This window comes from Macrobrachium rosenbergii, chromosome 35, assembly GCF_040412425.1.
Source record: "Macrobrachium rosenbergii isolate ZJJX-2024 chromosome 35, ASM4041242v1, whole genome shotgun sequence".
Classification (NCBI taxonomy): Eukaryota; Metazoa; Arthropoda; class Malacostraca; order Decapoda; family Palaemonidae; genus Macrobrachium; species Macrobrachium rosenbergii.
The window spans coordinates 3090532-3114179 of NC_089775.1; the positions used below are offsets into that span (position 1 = coordinate 3090532).

At 40.2% G+C, this 23648-nt stretch overlaps 2 protein-coding genes across 2 annotated transcripts in view; one reads left to right on the top strand and one right to left on the bottom strand.

Moving 5' to 3' along the window:
• The window catches only part of morgue (modifier of rpr and grim, ubiquitously expressed), a 93048-nt gene that overhangs the window by 14613 nt on the left and 54787 nt on the right, over nt 1-23648 (top strand). The gene's annotated exons all lie outside the window — the stretch shown is intronic.
• Nucleotides 6179-20006, bottom strand: LOC136856342 (transcription factor hamlet-like). Its single transcript, XM_067134105.1, is given in 7 exon segments — nt 6179-7635; nt 7637-8426; nt 8569-8698; nt 9512-9605; nt 10576-10704; nt 12792-13210; nt 19842-20006. Coding segments are annotated over 7 exon segments (2910 nt in total). The 5' UTR covers nt 19882-20006; the 3' UTR covers nt 6179-6327.

Here is a 23648-nt window from a genome sequence, read left to right on the forward strand (position 1 = left end):
GGCAAAGTATTCCCTTTGATAAATCAGCCTTTTAATGAATATCTTATTCTAGGACTTTTTTAAAAATGGCGCTCGGAAAAAGGCCTTTGCTGGGAAAGCCATTTAATGCAGTTGATGCCCCTTTGAAATGCCCCTGGAAGAGGCCATTTTTTAAAAGGCATTCCCTTCAGTTAAAAGGTCATTTAAAGGGCCGCCTTCTAGAGATGCCATTTGTGGTTCACCTTATAAAGTAAAAGGCTTAAAATGTTTTAAATGCCCCACCATACCCTAATAAAAGGCTCTGGGGTCTAAATGCCCCCACCATACCCTAATAAAAGGCTCTGGGGTCTTAAATGCCCCCACCATACCCTAATAAAAAGGCTCTGGGGTCTAAATGCCCCCACCATACCCTAATAAAAGGGTCTGGGGTCTAAATGCCCCCACCATACCCTAATAAAAGGCTCTGGGGTCTAAATGCCCCCACCATACCCTAATAAAAGTCTCTGGGGTCTAAATGCCCCACCATATTTTCTATAGGCCCAGCAAATAGGGCCTCCAGGGAGGGCGTGGCTTCGGGGGCGTGGCTTAGAAGGAAGATGCACCAAACAGACAGAGGGATGGGCCCTTAGCCCCGCCCCCTTTATCTATTCAGGGTGTCTATAGGCTCACGACAGGGATCTTCTTCAGTGGTCTCTCCGCCTCTGTGGAGGTGACTTGAAAATGGAGGATTTTTCGGGGGTTTAAATTTTTTTGGGGGGGGCGACGGTCCCGTTTTCGTATAGGGGTCAAATAATTATAATAATAATAATAATTATTTTATAGTGCCTCCTTTCATATTCTCGATCTGCCATGTTCAAATAGACTTATTATTCCTCTCTCTCTCTCTCTCTCTCTCTCTCTCTCTCTCTCTCTCTCTCTCTCTCTCTCTCTCTCTCTACGTTAATTTTCTCTTATATAATTATTTTTATTATTTACTTATCTGTAAGAACAATTTTTTTGCTTTTCCTATATTATTATTATTATTATTATTATTATTATTATTATTATTATTATTATTATTATTATTAAAACACAAAGTTAAAACCATTAAAATCCATCCAGAAAAATAAAAAAAAATGAATTAATATTTTGTTCAAACACACAGACGGTTAAAGACACAAAAATCGTTAAGACCAATATACAAGCTCTCCCCTGTACGCTTTGCAATCGTAAAACCGTAATAATACATTGTTTTATCTATTTCCAATTGTTTATTGATTCTATAGGAGAGAGAGAGAGAGAGAGAGAGAGAGAGAGAGAGAGAGAGAGAGGCGGGGGGAGGGAGGGTGGCCCTCGGTAATTCGGGTGAGCGAGAGTTGATTGTCTTTCAATAAATTGGAAGTGATTATAGAGACGTGTATCAATAGAGAGAAAGAGAGAGAGAGAGAGAGAGAGTAATCTAAAGCTTCAGTATTGCTGTTCTTAATGTTATCATTATAACTAACCTGATTATTATTATTATTATTATTATTATTATTATTATTTAAAGTGTCAGACTTCCCCTGACAGAGAGAGAGAGAGAGAGAGAGAGAGAGGGGTGGAAAGTTTTGAAGCACTAAAAAAATCAGTCAATTCTAGTAGTGATTTCCAGAGAGAGAGAGAGAGAGAGAGAGAGAGAGAGAGAGAGAGAGAGAGAGAGAGAGAGAGAGAGCTATAGCTACGTCAATCACCCGCCGTCAATATTTGTAGATATTGCCGATAATGAGAGGGCGTCTACAGACCCCTGGTTTGAAATAAGGACCCATAATAAGCAGATAATTTAAAGAGAGAGAGAGAGAGAGTTATAACAACTTGTGTCCACCAGCTGTTTACAATTCTTCACTTCCTGTTTGTCCAAAATTCAGCCACACCTCTCTCGGCCCGCTTAGCAGGTGGAGAAGTGAGGGTGGGAAGGCCTGTTTCGGCTTACAGTCAGAATGGACAGGCGCTGGTCGTCACTTCTGTAGGTTCAGACGGGGCTATAGTTGCTGTCAGAATTGGCAGGGGTGGTTATATTGCGCCACTGTCGAATGCTCCTTCATGTTCCAAAATGCTCCTTTGGGTCACTGTCAAATGCTCCTTCTTGTTCCAAAATGCCCCTTAGCCCCATTGTCAAATGCTCCTTCGCACCAGTCAAATGCTCTTTTTTGTTCCGAAATGCTCCTTTGGCCCGCTGTCAAACGCTCCTTCGCACCACTGTCAAATGCTCCTTCCTGTTCCAAAATGCTCCTTCGCACCACTGTCAAATGCTCCTTCTTGTTCCAAAATGCCCCTTAGCCCCATCGTCAAATGCTCCTTCTTGTCCCAAAATGCTCCTTTGGCCGTGTAGCGTGGCGTTTGCGGATCATTTCCTGAAGAAATTGGCCATAATTTCGTCCTCATAATGACACCTGTAATTGGCTTGTTAAGCTCCTCATTATTTCCAGATTGTGTGAAGAAAGTATTTTCATATTTTTATATTTTCAACCAGATTTCCTTTCCTGGTTGGTTTTTGTAACCAGGAATTTGTTTGTGGTTGACTGCGTAAGGTATAGGCTTTAGGTTTCCTTTCCTGGTTGACTGGGTGAGATATATTTACCAGATTTTGTTTCCTGGTTGTGTGGTCATTATTATTATTATTATTATTATTATTATTATTATTATTATTATTATTATTATTATTATTATTATTATTATTATTATTATTATTCAGAAGATGAAACCTATTCATATGGAACAATTACATTTCCTTGTGGAGCAAATGGAATCCAGGATTGAGAGTCCTCTGGGCATATTTCGAACCGTCGTCCCAAGCTGAACTCTGCTTTGAAAAGTCATTATTATCATTAATTTCTTGTTTCTGAATCAATTCTTAATCACAGTCTCGCCCACGGTTCGAAAGATGGGCGATTGGTAGCCATATTGTGATGTTCTCAACTCTGATTGTGGAACTCGAGGACAAATGTAAAGAAATTTTGAACCTTGAAGTAATTCGTGCTGAATGTCATATAGCTTTGTCTTAGTGTATATACAGATATATATATTATTTATTTATATGTTAATAAGAGAGAGAGAGAGAGAGAGAGAGAGAGAGAGAGAGAGAGAGAGAGAGAGAGAGGCGCCTCCAGCATCAGAAGCTCCTTGCTCCCAACAGACAGAACCCCTTTAAGATCAATACGAGAGAGAGAGAGAGGAGAGAGAGAGAGAGAGAGAGAGAGAGAGCTCAAGGCAGAAAACAGTGGCACTGGAATGACCGCGGGAACGCTGGGAATTGGAATGGCCGCGTGAATGAAACGAGGAATCTGGGACGCTACGGGAATCTTGACCTTCTGAACGTGGCCGAATGGTATTAATGATAGATGAAGGTCAATGAACTTGTGATAATGTGCTGCGTTCAGTGGCTGTGGGAAGCTTGGTTTGTTTTCTGAAGCTTTGAGTTGGTTTCTGAAGCTTTCAGTTGGTTTTAGAAACTTGGAGTTGGTTTCTGAAGCTTTGAGTGGGTTTCTGAAGCTTTAGTTTGTTTTGAGAAGCTTTGAGTTGGCTTCTGAAGCTTTGGGTTAGTTTCTGAAGCTTTAGTTTGTTTTCAGAAGCTTTGAGTTGGTTTCTGAAGCTTTGAGTTGGCTTCTGAAGCTCTGAGTTGGTTTCTGAAGCTTTAGTTTGCTTCCAGAAGCTCTGAGTTGGTTTCTGAAGCTTTAGTTTGTTTTCAGAAGCTTTGAGTTAGGGCTTCTGAAGCTTTGAGTTGTTTCCGGAATCTTTGCTTAGTTTTCTGAAGCTTTGAGTTGGTTTCTGAAGCCCAAATTGGTTTCTAAAACCACTCTCTCAGTCCATCACTGAATCGAAAGTCTAGACAGATAGACAAAGCACCCTTGTACCTACAGAAACAAACATTAAATTCGCATCTCTCACGCTGCTTGATCGAATCGTTCTTCCGTTGCTTTAGATGGAGCCAACGACGTCTTGGAATATGTCTTCATCGGAGCTGATTCCCGAGGATTCCAATCTAGCCGTTTCACACAGACGTTAACTGTTGCATCCTACAGACCTTTCATTTTTGTATAGCAGTCTTCTGGTATTATACCTGGCCCTCTGTGGAACTTGGTAAGACAAGCTGCTGATTTTGGGCAATTTTAATCATTTCAGTCATTTTAATATTCATTTCTGATCATTTGAATATGACACTGGTAAAGCGTGACGTCATCTGACAGGCGTTCCACTGGGTTCTGTTCTGTCCACAGTTTGTTCTTACCATCAAAGACTTCCGCTGATCTTTCCGTATCCTAAACTTATAACTCTGAAGTAAATTGGAAAGTCATTGATACTGCCTCCCCTTTAGGCTTTGGGATTCTGCGGCGTCTTCTGTGCTCTTAAGAGTTTCTGTCAGGCTCCAGATTTTAGCATGGAACTTGTGTTTCCATTCCTAGTTATGGGAAACATTATTAAACATTAATTTTTGGATAAATATCCATTTGAGTCCTCTTTGCCCTTGTCACTGTATAAACACTTACACACAAATATATATATATATATATATATATATATATATATATATATATATATATATATATATATATATATATATATAAACAAAGTATAAGCATTCTGGGAGGAAACATAAACTCCAGGAACAAACAGGTCATATTTTATTAACAAAACTTTGTTTATTTTTTTTGTTTGTTTTTCGATTAACGAGGTAATATGTATATGTACAATCTACTTGTCTAAAAGATATGTCAAAAGATATGCAATGGTTTATCTTCACACGGAAATTCACTCTCATGAAGGACACGGTGCCTGAATAGAGGTAATAATAATAATAATAATAATAATAATAATAATAATAATAATAATAATAATAATAATAATCTGTAATGAGGTGGACTTCAGTTTATACTTAGAACTTGAAGTAGACTCTAACACCTTCAAATAATAATAATAATAATAATAATAATAATAATCATAATAATCATAATAATCATAATAATAATAATAATATAATAATAATAATAATAATAATAATAATAATTACATAAAAATTCCAACTGTATCATAGATAATTGTGGATAGTTCTCTCTCTCTCTCTCTCTCTCTCTCTCTCTCTCTCTCTCTCTCTCTAACTCTCTCCATCCACAGGTATCATCAGTGACTTCAAAGAAGTTTTTTTTTTAAATAGGCAAAAACAACAGATCATTGTAATGAGTTCAATTAGCTATAATGACCCTGAGTGGTACAATGAAACAGAAATATGAATTGTGAAAGAAAATGGACAACCTTATTACAATGACATTGTATTTTAAGCACCAAACAAACTGTGATGATTATGATGAGGACTTGATGAAATACAGAATCGGTTAAATGAACTATAATGTGGGGATAATGACGGCAAATAAATTTGGTTTCATGATGATGAACATAATGAACGTGTAAAAGTGCCTTAGAAGAATTTTTATTCAGCAGTGAACGAGAATTTTCAAGCTGAGAGTCTTCAGACAAATTAAAATCAGCTGTCTGGTTTAAATTTCCTTCAATCGTGTCCAATCCAATCGTGATTTTGGGGTTGCAAGTTTCGTGGTCAGTTTCGTGGCAAAATGCAGTTCCTGAATAACTCATAAGTGATGGCATGAAGTCAATTTTTACTTCACAGTACCCGGGGAAAAAAATATTTTTCAATAATCAGAAAACCACATCATGAAAATACGTCTTTCCATTTTTTTAAATTCTAAGGTCACACCAAACAAACACTCATTTTACAAACAGGTTATAAATGTCTACAAACAGCAGAGTTCCATTTATCAATCGGTCTTCAACAATGTCTTTGCTTTTTGTCATCTTTTTTGGCAAAATTAGGCAAATCAGGGGCAATCCTTCAGACGTGCAGGGTCAACACTGAGATTTTTAGTGTCCCAATACATTCCTGACCCTTTTTGACCCACTTCTGTTCCATCACTGACCTAACTTTGGGTCCAGACCAGAAAATAAAAATGCAAATTTCTAAAAACGTTTTCCTTTCAAAAGTAACAGCCTAGATCTTTCGACAATAGACACCAAATTATTGCTCTGAATATTGTTTTTTAGAAAAGAAGAATAACGTTGAATAAAGGACTCTACCCACAGAAGTATCATCTAACTACTGCTGCAATGTTGGCACCATAATGATGAGCTTTGTCAAACCTGGCTTTTTTTTTCAGTCCTGGGGAAAGCGACATTGGTCCATGAGGCTTCTTCTGCTCTTCAAGAGCTCACCTGTCCTAGAACAAGGGCCAGAGAGCAGTATAAGTCTCATGGATACTGTTTGTATCTGAAAGGCTCAAGAATCTTTTCCATTCAGTGCTTCTGTCCCCAAAATTCTGGTTCTCATTCCACTCGCACTCTCTTCACTATACACTCTGCGCTAATACTGTCACTCGTGGAGACTTCCCTGGGATCCTGCAGGGTCCTGTCGCCCACTAGAATACTGTCGGGTATCGAGTCTGTCACTTTGTCCACGAACGAGCGAATCTCGTCACTGAAAAAGTTCGTCGACGTGTCGAGCGACATGTTGCTGGAGTCCGGCGCCTCCGGGGAGTCAGGCGGGTTTGGCCCTTCGACCTCGTGCTTCTTGAGGTGCCGGTCCAGGTTCGTCTGCTGGCCGAAGCACCTGTCGCAGAGCGGACACTTGAAGGGCTTCTCCTTGTTGTGTATGTTGCGCACGTGGCGCTGCAGGTTGGAGGAGATGCTGAAGGACCTCTCGCAGTAGTTGCACTTGTAAGGCTGCTCTCCAGTGTGAGTTCGGAGGTGCCTGGTCAGGTTGGCGGACCTCGGGAACACCTTGCCGCAGAACTTGCACGCGTACCGGTCCTTGGGGCGCGGCACGTGGGAGGACATCAGATCGTAGGGACGGTTCATGTCTCCGAAAGGTCGCCCCGTGTCCCCGAAGGACCGTCCTGAGTTAGACATGTGGGCTTTGAGCATATCCAAGCCTGTGGCACGATTCATGCCCATCCCTAGCCCTCCCATACTCGTCGGTGGAAAGTAGGGTAGCAAGAGAGGGTACCTGTTGGTTGGCAGTCCACACCCTGGGAGCAAGGGACTGCGCTCCAGATTGTGGTCGAGGTTCCGGTACATGTCGAGCAAGGTCACGGGATGTAAGGGTCTTGGATACGCCAGAGGTAGCTTACTTTGCGAATCTAACAGAGGCGGCGGTTGGGTCGGCGTGGGCGTGACCGAAACCGGATTGGTGTCTTTCAGCAAATCACTGATTCTTAGAAAAGGGTGATCGGGACGGGATCTCGGTCCTTCGGGCGACTTCACCTCGGGCGAGTCCGGAGACGGTAACCTCGGCTCCTTCGAGTCGCTCTGCGCCAAACCCAATCTTGCCAGCAGCAAGTCACTCTCAACTTCTGCGCGCCTCAGAGTCAGGTCCAGAGGCTGTTCTCTCTTCTCTCCAGGTGTCCTCAGCTTTTTGTTGTTTTCCTCTTTCTTGACTGGCTCTTCTTTGATTTCACTGGGCTCCTTCACCTCAGGCGGAGCATCAGACACCACACTGGACTCAGATCTGTGTGGAGAAGTTTTCCCCGCTGGTGTTGAGTTTCTTTTTGGGGAACATGGAGCCGATGAGGGCTGTGACACTGGCTGTGACACAGTCTCCGGAACCGGTGAGTCGGGAGGGTCTAGACGTGGTGAGAACTTTTAAACTTTGGCTGCCGCAGATGGGCAGGTCTTTCTTATCTTTGATGGGGATGGAATGCTGGTTGTGGTTTTGGGTGCTCTGAAAGGGCAGAAGCAATGGGGAAGTTAGTAGCGGGTGCCTTGGCCCACCTACAAGCGAAGGGAGATTATGGAACATTGAGTACCCAGGCAAAAGGGAGGTAGGTAAGAGGGGTAATGGGGGCCTGGGATACATCATGAAGGGGTTTGCCGATGATGGGATGTTGCTGATTGGTAAGCCTGAGTGGTGAGACAGCTTATCGGACATTGAGGGCGGTCCGGGCGGCATGGGTAACGAAGGGGCGGTGTCGCAGAATCTCTTATGCTTGGCCAGCGACGTCACCGTCGAAAACGCCTGGCCGCACTTCGTGCATTTTATTTGCAGTCGGCAGTCGGCGTGCATGCGCTTGTGTCGACACAGGTTGCTGAACTGGGTGTAAGCCTTGAAGCAGACCTCGCACTGGAAAGGCTTCACTGACGAGTGAATGTGAGTGTGTTGCTTCAGGCCCGAACTCGTGGCGAAGGTCTTGCCGCACTCGCGGCACGCGTGCGAGCGGGCTCCCTCGTGTTGCGTGCGGATGTGCCTCTGGAGGATGATGGGGTCGGTGAAGACTCTGGGGCAGTTTTCGCAGGGGTAACGCTTGTATTCGCCGTGGATCGTCTTGTGCTGGAACAGATTTGGCCTCCAGGCGAATGCCCTGGGGCAGTACTCGCAGCGGAATTGGCCCGCGGTGTATCCGTGGGCCGTCACCAGGTGGTCGTCCAATCTGCGCGTGTTAGAAAGTCTGCTTTAGACCGTGATAACTTAAACTATACTTCATATCAGGATATCTGTGATACTCAAATACAAAAACAACATGGACAACATGACATGACAGAGTACGACCAAAGGAGGACCTATCAACTCACTCGTCGTAGTCGTTGAAGTTTTTGTCGCACTGGAGGCACTGGTGCCTCGACAGGTCGTCGCTCTCATTGTCGTCCTCCTCGCCGGTGTTCTCGGAGCGGTCCTGAGGCGACCCGAGTTGCAGAGGGTCATCTGTTGGGTCATTTCATTAGCCGTTGCACTGATGATTCGGTTAGTAAACAGGAGACTGAACTTCTTAGTAGGTACTGAATTTCTGAATACTTTCATCCATGTTAATGAGTTATAGAGAAATTCGACTGTCAGTTTTTCTAAATAGTAAATAATTTTATTAACGAGTAGTAGTTAATCATTCTTAAAATGGTGAATACTTTGATCATATTAAAGTAGCCACTACTTTCATGCTTTAAAATGTTTGTATATTCAGTTAAATATTTGGCAGACAGTTGCTGGTTTTGGAAAATGGTTCGATTAACAAGTAGCGGAATATTTTAATGAATGATTTTAAGATCAAATGAATTTTCCTCTTGCAATGTTCTTTTACTGATAAATAATTAAATGGTAAGAAAATAACCGAGTCAGTGAATGACTTTAGTCAGCAAATAATTGAAATGCCTAAGTAGGTAAATAAATACATCATAATATCATCTTTCCTGAGTGATAAATATTAAACTAAGAAGCCAGAATTTCAAATTGGGTGAGGCGCATTGGAGATGTTGAACTTCACTACTTGACAAATTGGGTGTAGATATTTATTTATATCTTATAGAAGAAACACCTACATGCAGAATTGAGAGAAAATTCACAGATTAACTCAGGATAGGTAATGAAAAATGTGGACCTTCCCAAACTCTGTGTGATACCCAGGTAACTAGGTCAGTAACCCCCTTCTTTCTTTGGCTACAGGCTTAAGAATAAGTCAAACACACAGTAAGGGTAAAAACTGAGGTGGGACCACCCCAAAAAGTTCATAAACTTCAACTTTACCTAAGGAGAAAGTAGCGTCAAGGTCGATGACCGATTTCCTCACTAGGAGAAGTTCTTCCGAAGGACCAATGTCCCTCAGTGTTTCGTAGAATATCTGTAAAGAGAGAATGTCCAAGGAGTTAAGGAATTGTAAAGTATATCAGCTTGGCGCATTTAATGATTTGTTCCCTACAGAATGAAGATCTGATCTTTGGGATGGTACTCAATGTCTCTAGGGGTCAGGACTTCACGTCTTGGCCCTCCCTTATACACTGTCATTCGCGGTATGGGTACGCTGTAATTGATAATGATGACATTGATTCTGAGTTATCAAAAAAGTTACTGATGTTTTTGAAGCTTTTTATATTTGAATGGTTAACTTTACATTCTGAGACCTTTTCAAATTGTGAATCTTGAGAATCATATAGAAACTGCTGAGTAAATATGTTACATGCTAAAGTTTATCTTTCTATTTAAAGTATGGTTTATCCTGATATCAAAATTACTTCATTTTGTTGACAAAACATCTTGAGAGAAGAGTAACTTGTATAAGGGCCAGTGATGAGTGAGACTGCCTGCGAGCTGGATAATCTCGTTTGGTAATGTCTTCCTGATGGAGAAAGCTGCCTTTGTTGAAAACTCACCTATTTGATTTATGAAGAGATTCAGATTGTGTAACAATACTCCAAGGAGATACTTATCTCTAAAGGCCGGGAGCTTAGATGAAAGCTATGTTCATGCCTCTGATAACAGAAGCTCTGTCTGAATGTGCCTACAAGCGCTCGCAGTGCAGAATCATAAATGTTGAATTGTTGGGAAAAGTAATGTACTTTCAACAAATTATGTTATAGTATGAAACATTTGCACTTTTAAAACTCAAAAATAAAAACAAGGAAGATTTATAAAAGACCTTAGTTTAAACTTGATCGAACGAAGAGGCACGTTATGGCTGCATTCGGATCTGTAGTCTGACGAAGAACAGTGGATGTTTCTAGAGCAAAATCTACTTCAGACCAGAAGACCCCACAGGAACTGTGCTCTTCATAACCCTGACGACAGCAGCAGAAACAGTTGTTCCGACTCACCTGTCCCGCTAAAAGGAGGTGCCGCAGGTTGCCGTACGTGGGCGAGGCTGCCACTCTGACCAGGCGAAGCCAGTTACCTATGTCTCCTGCATCTAGCCATCCCCTTGTTGAAGACCTCTCAGATATGACCTGTTGGAGAAAGGAAGACTCTTCTGATATGACCTGTTAGAGAAAGTAGACTCTTCTGGTATGATCTGTTGGAGAAAGTAGATTCTTCTGATGTGACCTGTGGGAGAAAGTAGACTCTTCTGACGTGACCTGTTGGAGAAAGTGAAGAACCTTTGAAATTACCTGTTGCAGAAAGTAGACTCTTCTAATGTGACCTGTTGGAGAAAGTGAAAACCCTTTGATATGACCTGTTGGAGAAAGTAGACTCTTCTGACGTGACCTGTTGGAGAAAGTGAAGAACCTTTGAAATTACCTGTTGCAGAAAGTAGACTCTTCTGATATGACCTGTTAGAGAAAGTGAAGACTAATGATATGACCTGTTGGGGAAAGTAAAAACCCTTTTGATGTCACCTCCTGGAGAAAGTAAAGACTGCTCCTGTATGATGTAGGGAAATAATTTCTGACATATTCTGTTGGGGAAAGTAGACCTCATAGATACTGTAGAGAAATTAATTGCCTCCATAATATGACCTGTTGAAGAAAGTTAAAACCTTTCTCTTTTTGGGAGAGAAAATCTCATTCTGATATTAACCTCTTAAAGAAAGTAAATCCAATATGACCTGTTGGGAAAATGAACACCTCTTTATTGGTGAAAGTAAATAACTTTCTGGTCTGTGAAAGTAAGGACCTTGTCTGTTGAATGTTGGGACTGAAGACTTCTGACATTACACGTTAGGGAAAGGAAAAGACCTTTCTCTTATGATCTGCAGGAGAAAGTAAGGCCTCCCTGACATTATCTGCTGGAGAAAGTGAAAACCTCTCTGATATTAATTGCTCAAGAAAGTTGATTCTTTTCTCCAGTAACCTGCTGGAAAAAAATATTAGAACCTCTAATATGACTAATTCTAGAAAGTACAGTCAGAGCCCAAAGGAGGAGAAAGTTCAGACTTCTATTATGACCTGTTGGGAGAAAGTTAAGACTTTCCAGAAAGCTTTTGTGGTTGAAATGATTTAAATCAAACCTAATAATCGACCTTATTGGAGACATGCTTAGAAAATTACTCTTGCTTCTTACTCACTTCAACAACTGACCATCCCTTGAAAGCTGCCATTGTGCAAGGTCCCTGTGCTGGCATAAGGCCTGAGTTGATCTTTACCAACAAATGTGCATATTGAGTGCTGTGGTGTGTCTCAGTTGTAGATTTAAACTTTGAGATGGCAGATTCTTTTATAGAATTCAAGCAGGAGAGAGAGAGAGAGAGAGAGAGAGAGAGAGAGAGAGAGAGAGAGAGAGAGAGAGAGAGAAAAGACTGATTATACATACCGAGTTATTCATTCATTTATTTATTCATTATGAATTGGTGCTACAATGAAAGCCTGGTAATCATTCATAGTGACAGTGATATAAAAATATGAAAATTATATAAAAACCAAACTTGTTTGAACGTGAGCCAACCTGATACTCTCTCTCTCTCTCTCTCTCTCTCTCTCTCTCTCTCTCTCTCTCTCTCTCTCTGATAAAATTTTCACATGATGAAAAATATATGATTGTTTGGTTTGAGGGGGTGTTCTTTAGATTTTTGGATTTCAAAATTAATTCAAAAATATTTTGTCTCTTTTTGATTGTGATATTATAAGCTGACACAACGTGAGAGAAAAAGCTTTCCAGAGTTTACTTAAACTGAAAAGGGTGTTTCTATGGTGTTCAGCAATATGTATACCACAAAATAGATTGCATAAATCTCTTATTATTCAAGTTAATCATAGCATTTAGGTGTAAACAGAAAACAATCCGTATTTCTTTCGCATCTTTGGCCATGTCCCCCAGTTAGCAGTCAAATTCATGAGCAGGTGTGTCTTGGATGTTATTGTGAAGTGTAGAACTAAACTAACCTAACCTAACCTAACCAAGTTATCCTCACCTAGCAAGGGACGTTGCCCAGTGCCCCTCAAAATTCCCAAGTGCCCTAACTCCCCTCAGCTTGTGGTTGGAAGGGACAGAAAAGATTCACTTGCAAGAATTGGCAGGAAGAATGAACCAAGTCTAGAAATTTGCAACCATACAAGACTCCATTCCATGAACTGAGAGCTCTGTGCAGTGATCTTACCTCCCACGCCAGCTCGGGATCTTTGACGTGTTCCGTCCACTTCCCCAAAAACGGCCCGTACCGCGTGCCCCTCAGGATGCCCTGTTTCGTCCAGATACCCATTCCGGCCCCCGTCCCCGACAGCCTGACGTCTAGCTCCAGGGGCACCGTCGACAGTTGCTGGGTTATGAACCTGTCCGCAGCCTCTGCCAGCTCCATGGCGTGGGCGGAGGAGGTGTTCATATTGACGTCGTGCGTCTCGGAGGCGCTGCTGGAAGGAGAGGCCGTGTGGGCGCTTTGGAATGCTAGGGAGTCCTCTCTGAGGAGCGAGTCCCTGAGGGCATCCCTTGGGGATGCGGAGCCGCCTTCCGAGTCCTCGGCTTCGCCCTCGCTGAGGCCACAGAGGTCGCGGAACGTGTGGCTCCCTTCCTCCCCTGCCACTGGAAAGAGGAAACGAAACGAACGGTTAGAGGTTGGGCCATGTACACGGAAGTTGTTTTGCTAAGGACTATGTCCAGTGCTTCTGGACACTGGCCAGTGCTTCAAAACACTGTCCAGTGGTTATAGACACTGACCATCGCTTCTAGACATTGTCCAGTACTTCTAGAGACTATCCAGTGCTTCTAGACACTGTCCAGTACTCCTAGACATTGTCCCGTGCTTCTAGACACTTTCCAGTGCTTCTAGATACTACCTAGTGCTTCTGGACACTGTCCAGTGCTTGTGGACCTTTTCCAGTGCTTATGGAAACTGGCCAGTGCTTCTAAACACTGTCCAGTGCTTGCAGAAACTGTCCAGTGCTTCTAGACCCTATCCAGTGCTTCTGGACAACCAGGCTGCTTTTAATAAGCCTGTCAGCATTACTAAACTGACTATTCTCCTCTGCCTTAACTGAAATCAAGTATAGCTTTAAGTTATGCACTGAAACTTAGAATTAATATGAGAATTTTTAACAGCTGTGACACTGTAGAAGGTACCCCTGTCTGCCAAATAGGGGGACATAGTTATGATGCCTCTCTCTCTCTCTCTCTCTCTCTCTCTCTCTCTCTCTCTCTCTCTCTCTCTCTCTCTCTCTCAGGACCTAAAATAAAACATGAAATATGTAAACTATAAAATGCTTAAAGAAAGAAAAACTCATACATCAGGCTATATCTGCTTCGTAAAGAGTACCTCAAGCTATTTCAATCCTTGAATAGTATTTTCCCCAATCTTACAGCACTGTTTAATGTGAATTGGACACTAGGCTGTTAATCCTAACCTAACCTAAGATGGCAGAACCTCAGGATTCACCGTCATTGACTCCGTAAGCTGTCGCAGAACGCCGTTTCAAAACAGTGTGGTCTTTAATGTGGTGTTTTCCATTGTACCCATTTCATGACCTAATTGGTTCTCAAAGACAATTCGTTCATCTTTATCATTCTTGTGGTTCTTTTTTGACCATTTCATGACCCAACTGAGTCAAAGGCATTTTGGGTCGGTTGCTGAACAAATAACCTGTGTTCCAGATTGTCTGACTATCTGCCATAAGTCGTCTTCATTCTCTGTGTACAGGTATTATTGTGGTCACTGCTCTGATGAGCTTATGGAAACAGAGTCCAACTGTTCATAGGCAGCCTTGGGACGTCTGTTAGTCCGCCACTTCTCATATTTTCTACTGGAGGATAGCAACAACCACTAGATTATACAGTTCAGTGACTATTTCCCTTCTACTGCTTTTAGGCTTTGGAATTCTCCTTCCTCTTCTGTTTTTCTTGGTTTCTATTTGTCAGAGGGTTAGCTTGTTGGTTTTTCTTTGAGGCTTAAGTTCCAAGTAATTGACTTTCCATCCAGGAGTTTGTATCTTAGGAAGATATCTCAAGAATGGGAGGACGGAATTCGATGAAACTTTTCAGGTGTGGTCTTTAAATGGACTTCTTGTGGCATGTAGCTTTTAGGAGAAGTCAAGGATTGAAGATAGTTCCCAAAAGTCACCAAATGACAACAAGCAAGTTGTGTTTATGGTTAAATTTGTGTGTTTATTGACACTTCTGACAAATTTTATCGAAACTGGACCACTTGTCCAGTAGCAAGAGACTGGAGCTTAGGAATTTGTGACCTCCTAACGCTCTGGTTTTCGTCTGACAACAAAATGCTTTCTTGTTCCTATAAGGCAAAGACCATTTTAAGGGCCCATCCTAATGTCCTTTTCCAGCCCAGAGCCGAGGAGATTGAGGGGAAGGATGATGGAGAAAGGTTTGAAAGGACTAAACATAGAAGAAACGACATAAGCTATTTTATCGCCTCTAGAAAGAAGAGCTATTGCAAGAGTCTGAAATAACAGCTGAGGAAGAAGAAGAAGAAGTATGTTTACATGAGGCGCGATTTATTACTGATTTTTTCCCTTTTCTTTAGAATTAAGTGGAAAAACGGATACTTTTCTCACTGTTAAAGAACGTGTATCACTTTTATAATAGGTTAGATAAACGCTAAGTAAAGAAAAACGGTGAAAAATGGAAGAATTCGCTTCGCAAAATCCTGTAGAATTTATAGACCGAAGTCAATCTGCATGCTTCGAATATAAAAGGCATAAAAGATTGATTGTAAAATGAATAAAACATCGTGAAATCCCAATAGCTATGAAACTAAACCACGAACCGTAAGTGAACAACATCGTAATAAAAAAACAGGTACGAATTAAACCCCAAAAAGGGGGGTTAAAACAAGAAAAACAATCGCCTCTTATTTAGAGAGTCATAAACACGAGCCGATTTGAAACGCGTCAGCGCTCCGTCGACCCCTTTATGACGAACTTAGATCCGTTAATGTGTGTGTGTGTGTGTCTGTGTACGTGTGTGTGGACACACACACACACACACACACACATTCATACGCCTCAAGACGACGATATGTCGACTCATGGAATTAATTTGTCGGAATCATATGACTAATTAAGGCTTGTCAACATCTGGACAAAAGCTGGCCCTTCTCTGTGGCATTGTACGCTTATAGAGCTCTCCCAACCCCCCCATTCCCATTCCCATTCCCATCTTCCCTCCCCAACCCCGATATTCCCTTTAGGTCAACATCCCCGCATACCAATTCCCACCCCGGTGTCCCCCCCCCCGGGGAAACATGACCAGTATATTTAATCATTTGTTTGTTGACATTTCTTCTTCTCCATTTCTGTAGGTCGCCAGGTCGTAGATCTCTTATAGCTAGACCTAATCTTTCTCTCTCTCTCTCTCTCTCTCTCTCTCTCTCTCTCTCTCTCTCTCTCTCTCTCACAGCGATTGATTGCTCAAGTATCGATTTATAACAGCGGCTGTTCCACCTCTCTACCCCTCCCCTCCCCTCCCCGTCTATGTACAGCTTCCATATTTTCGCTTCCGTTTAAGCGCGCGAGATTTATGTGACGTCATTACCGCGGCTGTTTGAAGTGTTCGTTTCTCTTGGGAGTGGCTTCGATGTTTGTCGAAGATTGAGTTGTCGTCGTCCGGTTGCAGTTTGAGAGATAGAGAGTAGAATTAATATAATTATAACAAATTTAGAGGCTATGAAAGCATAAGATTAGCTGTGAATGCATATTAATTGAAAGTCTTTCAGATAAATTCGACAGCACGCTTTCGGACAACGAGGATTAGGTGACGTAAATACAAGGGCTGGGAATAAGTGCCGCTGGCAATTTTTTTATTTTTGTGTTGTTTTTCTAATTTTTAGGTAAAAGTTGAATCTCAAGTGAACCTTTTAATAGATTATATATATATATATATATATATATATATATATATATATATATATATATATATATATATATATATATACATACATACAAAAATTCAAAAATTGGTCTTTTAAAGTATACAAGATTCATTTGGTCCTAAACTGTCTTCTTAGAAGGTTACCTAGTTTTAAATGAGTACCATTATCTACTGCAGTCTAGAAAAAGGTTATAGGGCTTGCAACCTCACTCCTGAAAGGCTTGTCGAGAGACCAGAAGATTGGTGTATGTTTATATGTGTGTGTGTATAATACTAAATTTCCAAAGCAATAACTGCTTCATACACCAACTGCTCATAATACATTTCATATTGATTCTACATTGATTTTATTCCAAGCTTTTCTGGGTCAATTATGCTATACATAGCTAGTTAACTTTACCTCCAAACTTATCACTTAACTGTTTCATAATAAACACTTGGTCCACCAACCTGCTATTTTCTGAACCACACTGTTCCTTCTGTCATCAGTCTTGATCTTCTAATAAATCATACTATACACCTTTTCTGGTGTTGTAAGTAATGTCATGTATCTATATTTATAGGCTTTATCACCTTGAAATTTATAGAGCAGAGTTCCTCTTTATTCTTTCAGAACCCTTCCCTCATCCAGGCATACCTTACTAACACTGGTCAGCCACTCAGTCACATGATTACCATCATACAAGAGTACTTGCTCGTAAATCCTTCAATTTTGTTGTCTTTCCATTTTTCAGCTTCTGAATTGTCCAGTGTACATCCTCCGAAAGTTACAGTAATCCATTTCACTCTTATGTCATTCACCTCTCTCCTCTGTGTTCCAGATTCTGCACTCAAGAAGTCTTTAGAGTTGTAACTGCACTGGTCCAGAGCTGCATTTAACTCTTGTTTTCTCGTTCAATTCCTCTCATTTATTTATTTCTCTGCTTCCTAATTCTCTCTCATCTTCTCAAGTACTTTTTCCATCCTCCAGCATGCCTGTTTATGATATTTATTGCATCCACTACTTTTATTCACTCTAATTATCTTGCCATAACCACAAGTTCACTGCTGTCCTTATGACCCGATCATGGGATTGTACAATATCTTACATCCTTCCAGTTTTGTGATTAACTGTAGTCATAAGTACAGCCATAATCTCTATATATTCTCTTCTTTCTTTGTCAAATTCACTTGTTTTGGTTACATTTTAGCTATATTTTCACCCCTTACTCTCTGAAGTACCCATCACAACTTTTCATTCAACCAGATATTGATTAGATACACATCCAGCCACTTCTGTGTTTACCTTTGCTATATATGTCTCTGGAAACTGTATTTCCAATAATCTAGTCTCTTTCCACACACACACAGACATATATAGATACACCATTCTTCTGGCTTCTCAACAAACCTATTAGGAGTGAGGTTGCAAGCCCTATGTGTCCTTGTTTCCAGACTAATACATGATGTCGCCCCTTTACAATTAGGTCAGCTTGTAAGGGGACAGCTTAGGATCAACTTATTCCACAAGAATATTTCCTTTGTCATTGAATCAAGGAATGCCATACCTACAAATAATGCCACCTCTTCGCCTGTCACATACTTTTGTGGTCAGATCACCTAGCAATACCACGTTTACAATTTTTCGCCCATCCACTTAGCTTCCAGACTAGCTGACAAGTTTCTTAACTCTACAGCTAACAGCAAGTACAGATATAGCCGCTCTTTGCCCTTGAGAGAGAGAGAGAGAGAGAGAGAGAGAGAGAGAGAGAGAGAGAGAGAGAGAGAGAGAGAGAGATTTGAATATATACATATATTAATGATAGTTTTCAACAACTTGAAAAGGCAAACTGAAAAATAAATGTATCAATCTATTTATTATTATTATTATTATTATTATTATTATTATTATTATTATTATTATTATTATTATTGTTAGAAAATTGTTTATATATATATATATATATATATATATATATATATATATATATATATATATATATATGTATATGTATATATATGATAAGTGAATGCCATTGTAAAACTATCATTAATAACAATATTAGATAATTGTCAACAGTCCCTCTGTACTCTAATTTATCTGGTGTTACAAATACCAGGGTCAGAGAGACACCTTTTAGGGATAATAAATAAAAAAAATATTAGACTTAGGAAAATTTCATACTGCATAAAGATATTTGAAGAAAGTTTTCATTATCTTCAAGATACAAGATACGAAAATTATAAAGTGGATTTTAAGATAGTTTGCAAGTGTTATTAATTACGTTATTGACAAATATATGTATAATATATATATATATATATATATATATATATATATATAGATTGAAAGTCCTTATAATGAATTGTTTTATTTTTAAGACAGCAGTGTTTCAATTTTAGTTTGTAATTATGGTGTGCAAATATATATAGATTTATATATATAAATATATATATATATATAAATTTATATATATATAATTATATATATAATTATGATAATTATATATAATTATTATTCTATCATCCTGAACGCGTCCATTACTATAGAGATATACAAACTGAACAAATAATAATAATAATAATAATAATAGTAATAATGATTAATAATAATAATAATAATAATAATAATTAAAGCACGCTACTGCGTATATATCCAAAACTCCATGCGCTCCGATATACGCGCAGGTGTGTAAGAATGTACGCAATGAAACGTAAATATATAAAATAAAAAAAATATGACCTTAGGATTGTGTTATTTCAGCGTCAACATACATGAAATTGAATGGGTATTTGTAGCGGGCGACTGGCTCTAAGCTATCTCTCTCTCTCTCTCTCTCTCTCTCTCTCTCTCTCTCTCTCTCTCTCTCTCTCTCTCATCTTTGCTGTGTAACTTTGCCAGGTTTTTGTATTTTTGTATTTTTGTATTTTTGACTTTGCTGAGTAAATTGTCGATAATAATAATAATAATAATAATAATAATAATAATAATAATAATAATAATTGTAATAATAATAATAATTGTAATAATAAAAAATAATTATGATAATTATAATGATTATAATAATAATAATAATAATAATAATTATAATCATAATATTATTAATATTTTTTTGTTATTATTATTATTATTATTATTATTATTATTATTATTATTATTATTATTATTATTATTAAATTTTTTGTTATAAAAGACAATGAGAATAATTAAACGGGAAATATACTTATGTACATATATATATATGTATATATACTTATCCATAATCATACATATAATATATTATATACATTTACAATATATAATATTTATACATATACATACCAATCCATACACACCAGCGACCAGAACCCTTACCTAATCTATCCCTGGGGTGCAAGTACAACAAGGACGCCATGTCGAAAAATTCTTTTGGCCACTTTTCCAATCAACATCTAATTCTCTCTTCTTATCTCGTTGGCCAGTCTCCTCCGTCCTCGTCGTTTCCCAACCTCGGGATTCGAACGACCGAGTCTGCAGCGATTTATTGCTGGTTTTGGTATATTTGATTTTTTTGTGATTTTGAGTTTCAAAGATTTTTTGGATTTTTCAGTATTTTGTTCATTTTATTTTTGCTCTGTCGCCGCGCTTTCATCAGCTTTTCACTCCTTTATTCCATTCGCACGCGCGGTCACTTATAAACGGGAATTATAATTAATATTATGAATATTTGAATCACTGGTCCAAAATTGGCCAAATTCGGCGAATCACTGTGCTGTAAGCCTCTATATCAGACCTCCAGTGATTTGTATCTAATTCACCACATATCTATTGTAATAAGGTCACCCACACGTCCAAAACAAGGTCAGAGGTCACGGAACGTGCCCCAAAGCTCACCGCATCGGGGTATCGGAAATGGGGGGTCGGAGGGGGGGCGCCAATGCCCGAAAACACGAACGGACCACCAGGCACTGTGAGTCCTACCCCTTTCACTTAACAGAACAGAATCACTTCGAGTCCCCAGAACACCCGATCATCCCCGTGGGCGGGGCCTCGCGCCTTTAGGGGCGGGGCTTCGTCCCTTTGTGGGAGGGGCTACAGCCAAAGAGGGCGGGGTTAACCTAAGCTCCGCAGAGCGAAGGGCCAATCAGAGGCGGCGTTGCATGGCGTCTAGGCTGGGCGTTATCACTTTGCCAGAGAGAATTTGTGTTGTATTGGAAGTTGATGTTATTGAAGAGGACAGGAATCGCGGACTTGGTGTCCATAAAATGTGTGGGGAGAGAGAGAGAGAGAGAGAGAGAGAGAGAGAGAGAGAGAGAGAATAAATAGAATCATTTACTATGTAAGGGAATTCTAAATAAAAGTAAATGATTAAAAAGGGGAGAGAGAGAGAGAGAGAGAGAGAGAGAGAGAGAGAGAGAGAGAGAGAGAGAGAGAGAGAGAGAGAGAGGAAATAAATTGAGTCATATACTACCTAAGGGAATTCTAAATAAGAATAAATAAGAGAGAGAGAGAGAGAGAGAGAGAGAATCTTAACATTGATATCAATACCTTATGGAGCGGCATTGCTCACAGTCCGCCGTGTGTGGCACACTGCAGGCACCATATTTGGTGTCCTCAATCAGCTGTTTAAACTCTTTAACTAGAGTTGGGAAAATTTGTATAAAACTGTTCCAGTCATTGTGAACTTTAAATTTATTGTGGCGTTTTAGGTCAATTGATTCCTTATCAAGGTTGACCCGGCCTTATGCCATCGTATCTCTTACCTATAAGGTCATTCTCTTGCCTAAAATGAAAGCCACTTGTATGGCAATACTCCCCACCTACACCAAGGCAATTGAGATAGTGTTTGTGCATTCACATACTAACACAAACAGTTTGTAGATTGATACACACAAACATTAGCCTCGTATGCAGACGTAATGTTTTAATAGCTCACGTATTTCACAAACAACATACGCATCGATTGTTGGTGCAGGCGATGACGAACATACAAAATCACATACAGTTCACCCGTGCCCACGCACAAACGTACAAACAGTCAGGGTCTGCACAAACCAGACTGAGTTGCTGAGTATGTTCACTGAAGAAGAAGAAGAAGGAGGAGAATGTTTGTGTGTACAAACAGTGTTTGTGTGTATGTTCAAGGAGAGACAATTTCTGCCTCAGTAAGTTGCTCTATTAAGATTACTGAAGCAAAAAATAAACAACACAATATCAAAGCAGAAATTGTTCCCCTTTGAACAATCAGACAATCAGATATTGTTTGCACTCACAAACCCTCGTCTTCAGTCAACAGACGAGGCGTTTGTGCCTGTTTGTGCGTGAAGCTGTAAACAAACGTTGTTTGTTTGGTCAGAGAAAGAAAGTGATAGTTTGTGATTGCTTGCAAGTACGCAAAAGCACTGCAGGAAAATATTGACAGTGCTTGCATGTTTGTGTGTTGCCACTGGTAAACTGTTTGTGCGTTTGTTTGGGAAGGACGAATACGACAAGAGCTGTATGTGTTTATGTATGTTTGTCATTGCATGCACCAACAATCAATGCGTTTGTGGTTTGTGGGAATCTGATAATATAGAATCAATAAGTCCTTCCTTAAGCCCCTAGCTATAACCTCTCTCATTTCTTTTACTCTACCTCCGTTCATATTTCCTTTCTTCCAGTGTAACTACTCTGAGGTTTTCCTCCCGTTACACCTCTCAAACCTTCTTACTGTCAATTTCCCCTTCAGCGCTGAGTGGTCTCATAGTTCCCAGCGCTGGTACTTTGGTCTGAATTCTCTATTCCATTCCTCTTCAGAACTGCTCTGCAGAATATTAATCCAATCATAATTCGCGTCATTCTCGAACTGCTTGGCTTCCAGATGCCACCACCACAGTTGTTCAAGAACAAACACAAACAAACAAACGTGTCGTCAGTCCTCGTTGTTGCCTATACACAAATGCACAAAACAGAGAAACGAGAGGAAGGGTTCAGTCACCTGGGGTTTTATTTCCCAAAGCCTCAGTCGTTAGGGACTCAAGGAGTCCGGTAACCAGCCAATAAAATTAGACGAAGAGAGAGAGAGAGAGAGAGAGAGAGAGAGAGAGAGAGAGAGAGAGATGAGACGCTAATGGCGTCTTTCGATTAAACAGAGGTACATTAAAACTTGAAATTTATGGTGCCAATCAAAGTCTCTTGTAGGAACTTAACTGTGCGCGTTTAATCACGCACTTACATTAGCTCCAGCACGTGTGTAATGGGTGTACACACGTGTGAGAAGCATAGGTGTATGTGTCTGTGTCTATGTGTATGTGTGTGTGTGCGTGCACAAGCGTTTGTGATATCTGGAAGCAGAATATCTGCTCTGAGATGTCCCCAAATTCCTGATCACATTTTCTGAGCAAATTCTTCTTTCACATCAGCAAGCCCCTGGGTCGATCCCAGCTTGCCTACCACCAGCTGACCCATTTTTGGGTATAGATACCAGGACCACTAGCTTCCAGAAAAGGGTTATGAGGCTAGCAACCTCATCCATAGAGATTAGTTGAGTATTGGGAGGTTCCAGGCTTCTGACAGCACTAAATTCCAGGCCTCTAAGTCTTAAAAAAAACAATTTAAACTCTCTTTAAGTGGCTGGGTGCTTAGCATGACAATTCCGACCTTGGAATGCACTTAAGGAATCACTGAGCACTTTGATATTTATATCTCCACAGATCATAATTTCTTTGAGCACTTCTGAAAGAGCTCGAAGCTTTTACAGTCAATTTGGCTGACAGAGAAGCCACTTCTGCATTCAGCATTAAGTTCTACCCAAGAGTAACTTCTAATTGAGATTTAGAGTCCCTACTACAAGTAGGAATGTTCCATTCATGCTGTGAAGAGAACTTCTTCCCAGAGAAATTTAAGGCAAATTTGACATTCTGAAATGGTCCTTTCATCACAGAAAAATTACCTTTCATTTCTGACCACAGTACTTGTCAGTGGCTCTAGAAGATTCTGGAAGCCCAGTCAACTTAGATTCAGCAAAATTTGGCCCTGAATCTTCAGAGATTTCAGAGGAATCTCACCAGTATCCGAGAATCTCTCATTAGGAGGTGTAAAAGCTGCTGTTACTATTCAGTCGACTGTGATTTGACTGTGATCAGTTTCATATGACAGAGCCCTCAGGTTGTCCAGAGATTTAGCCGTCGCGTCAGTCAGGTG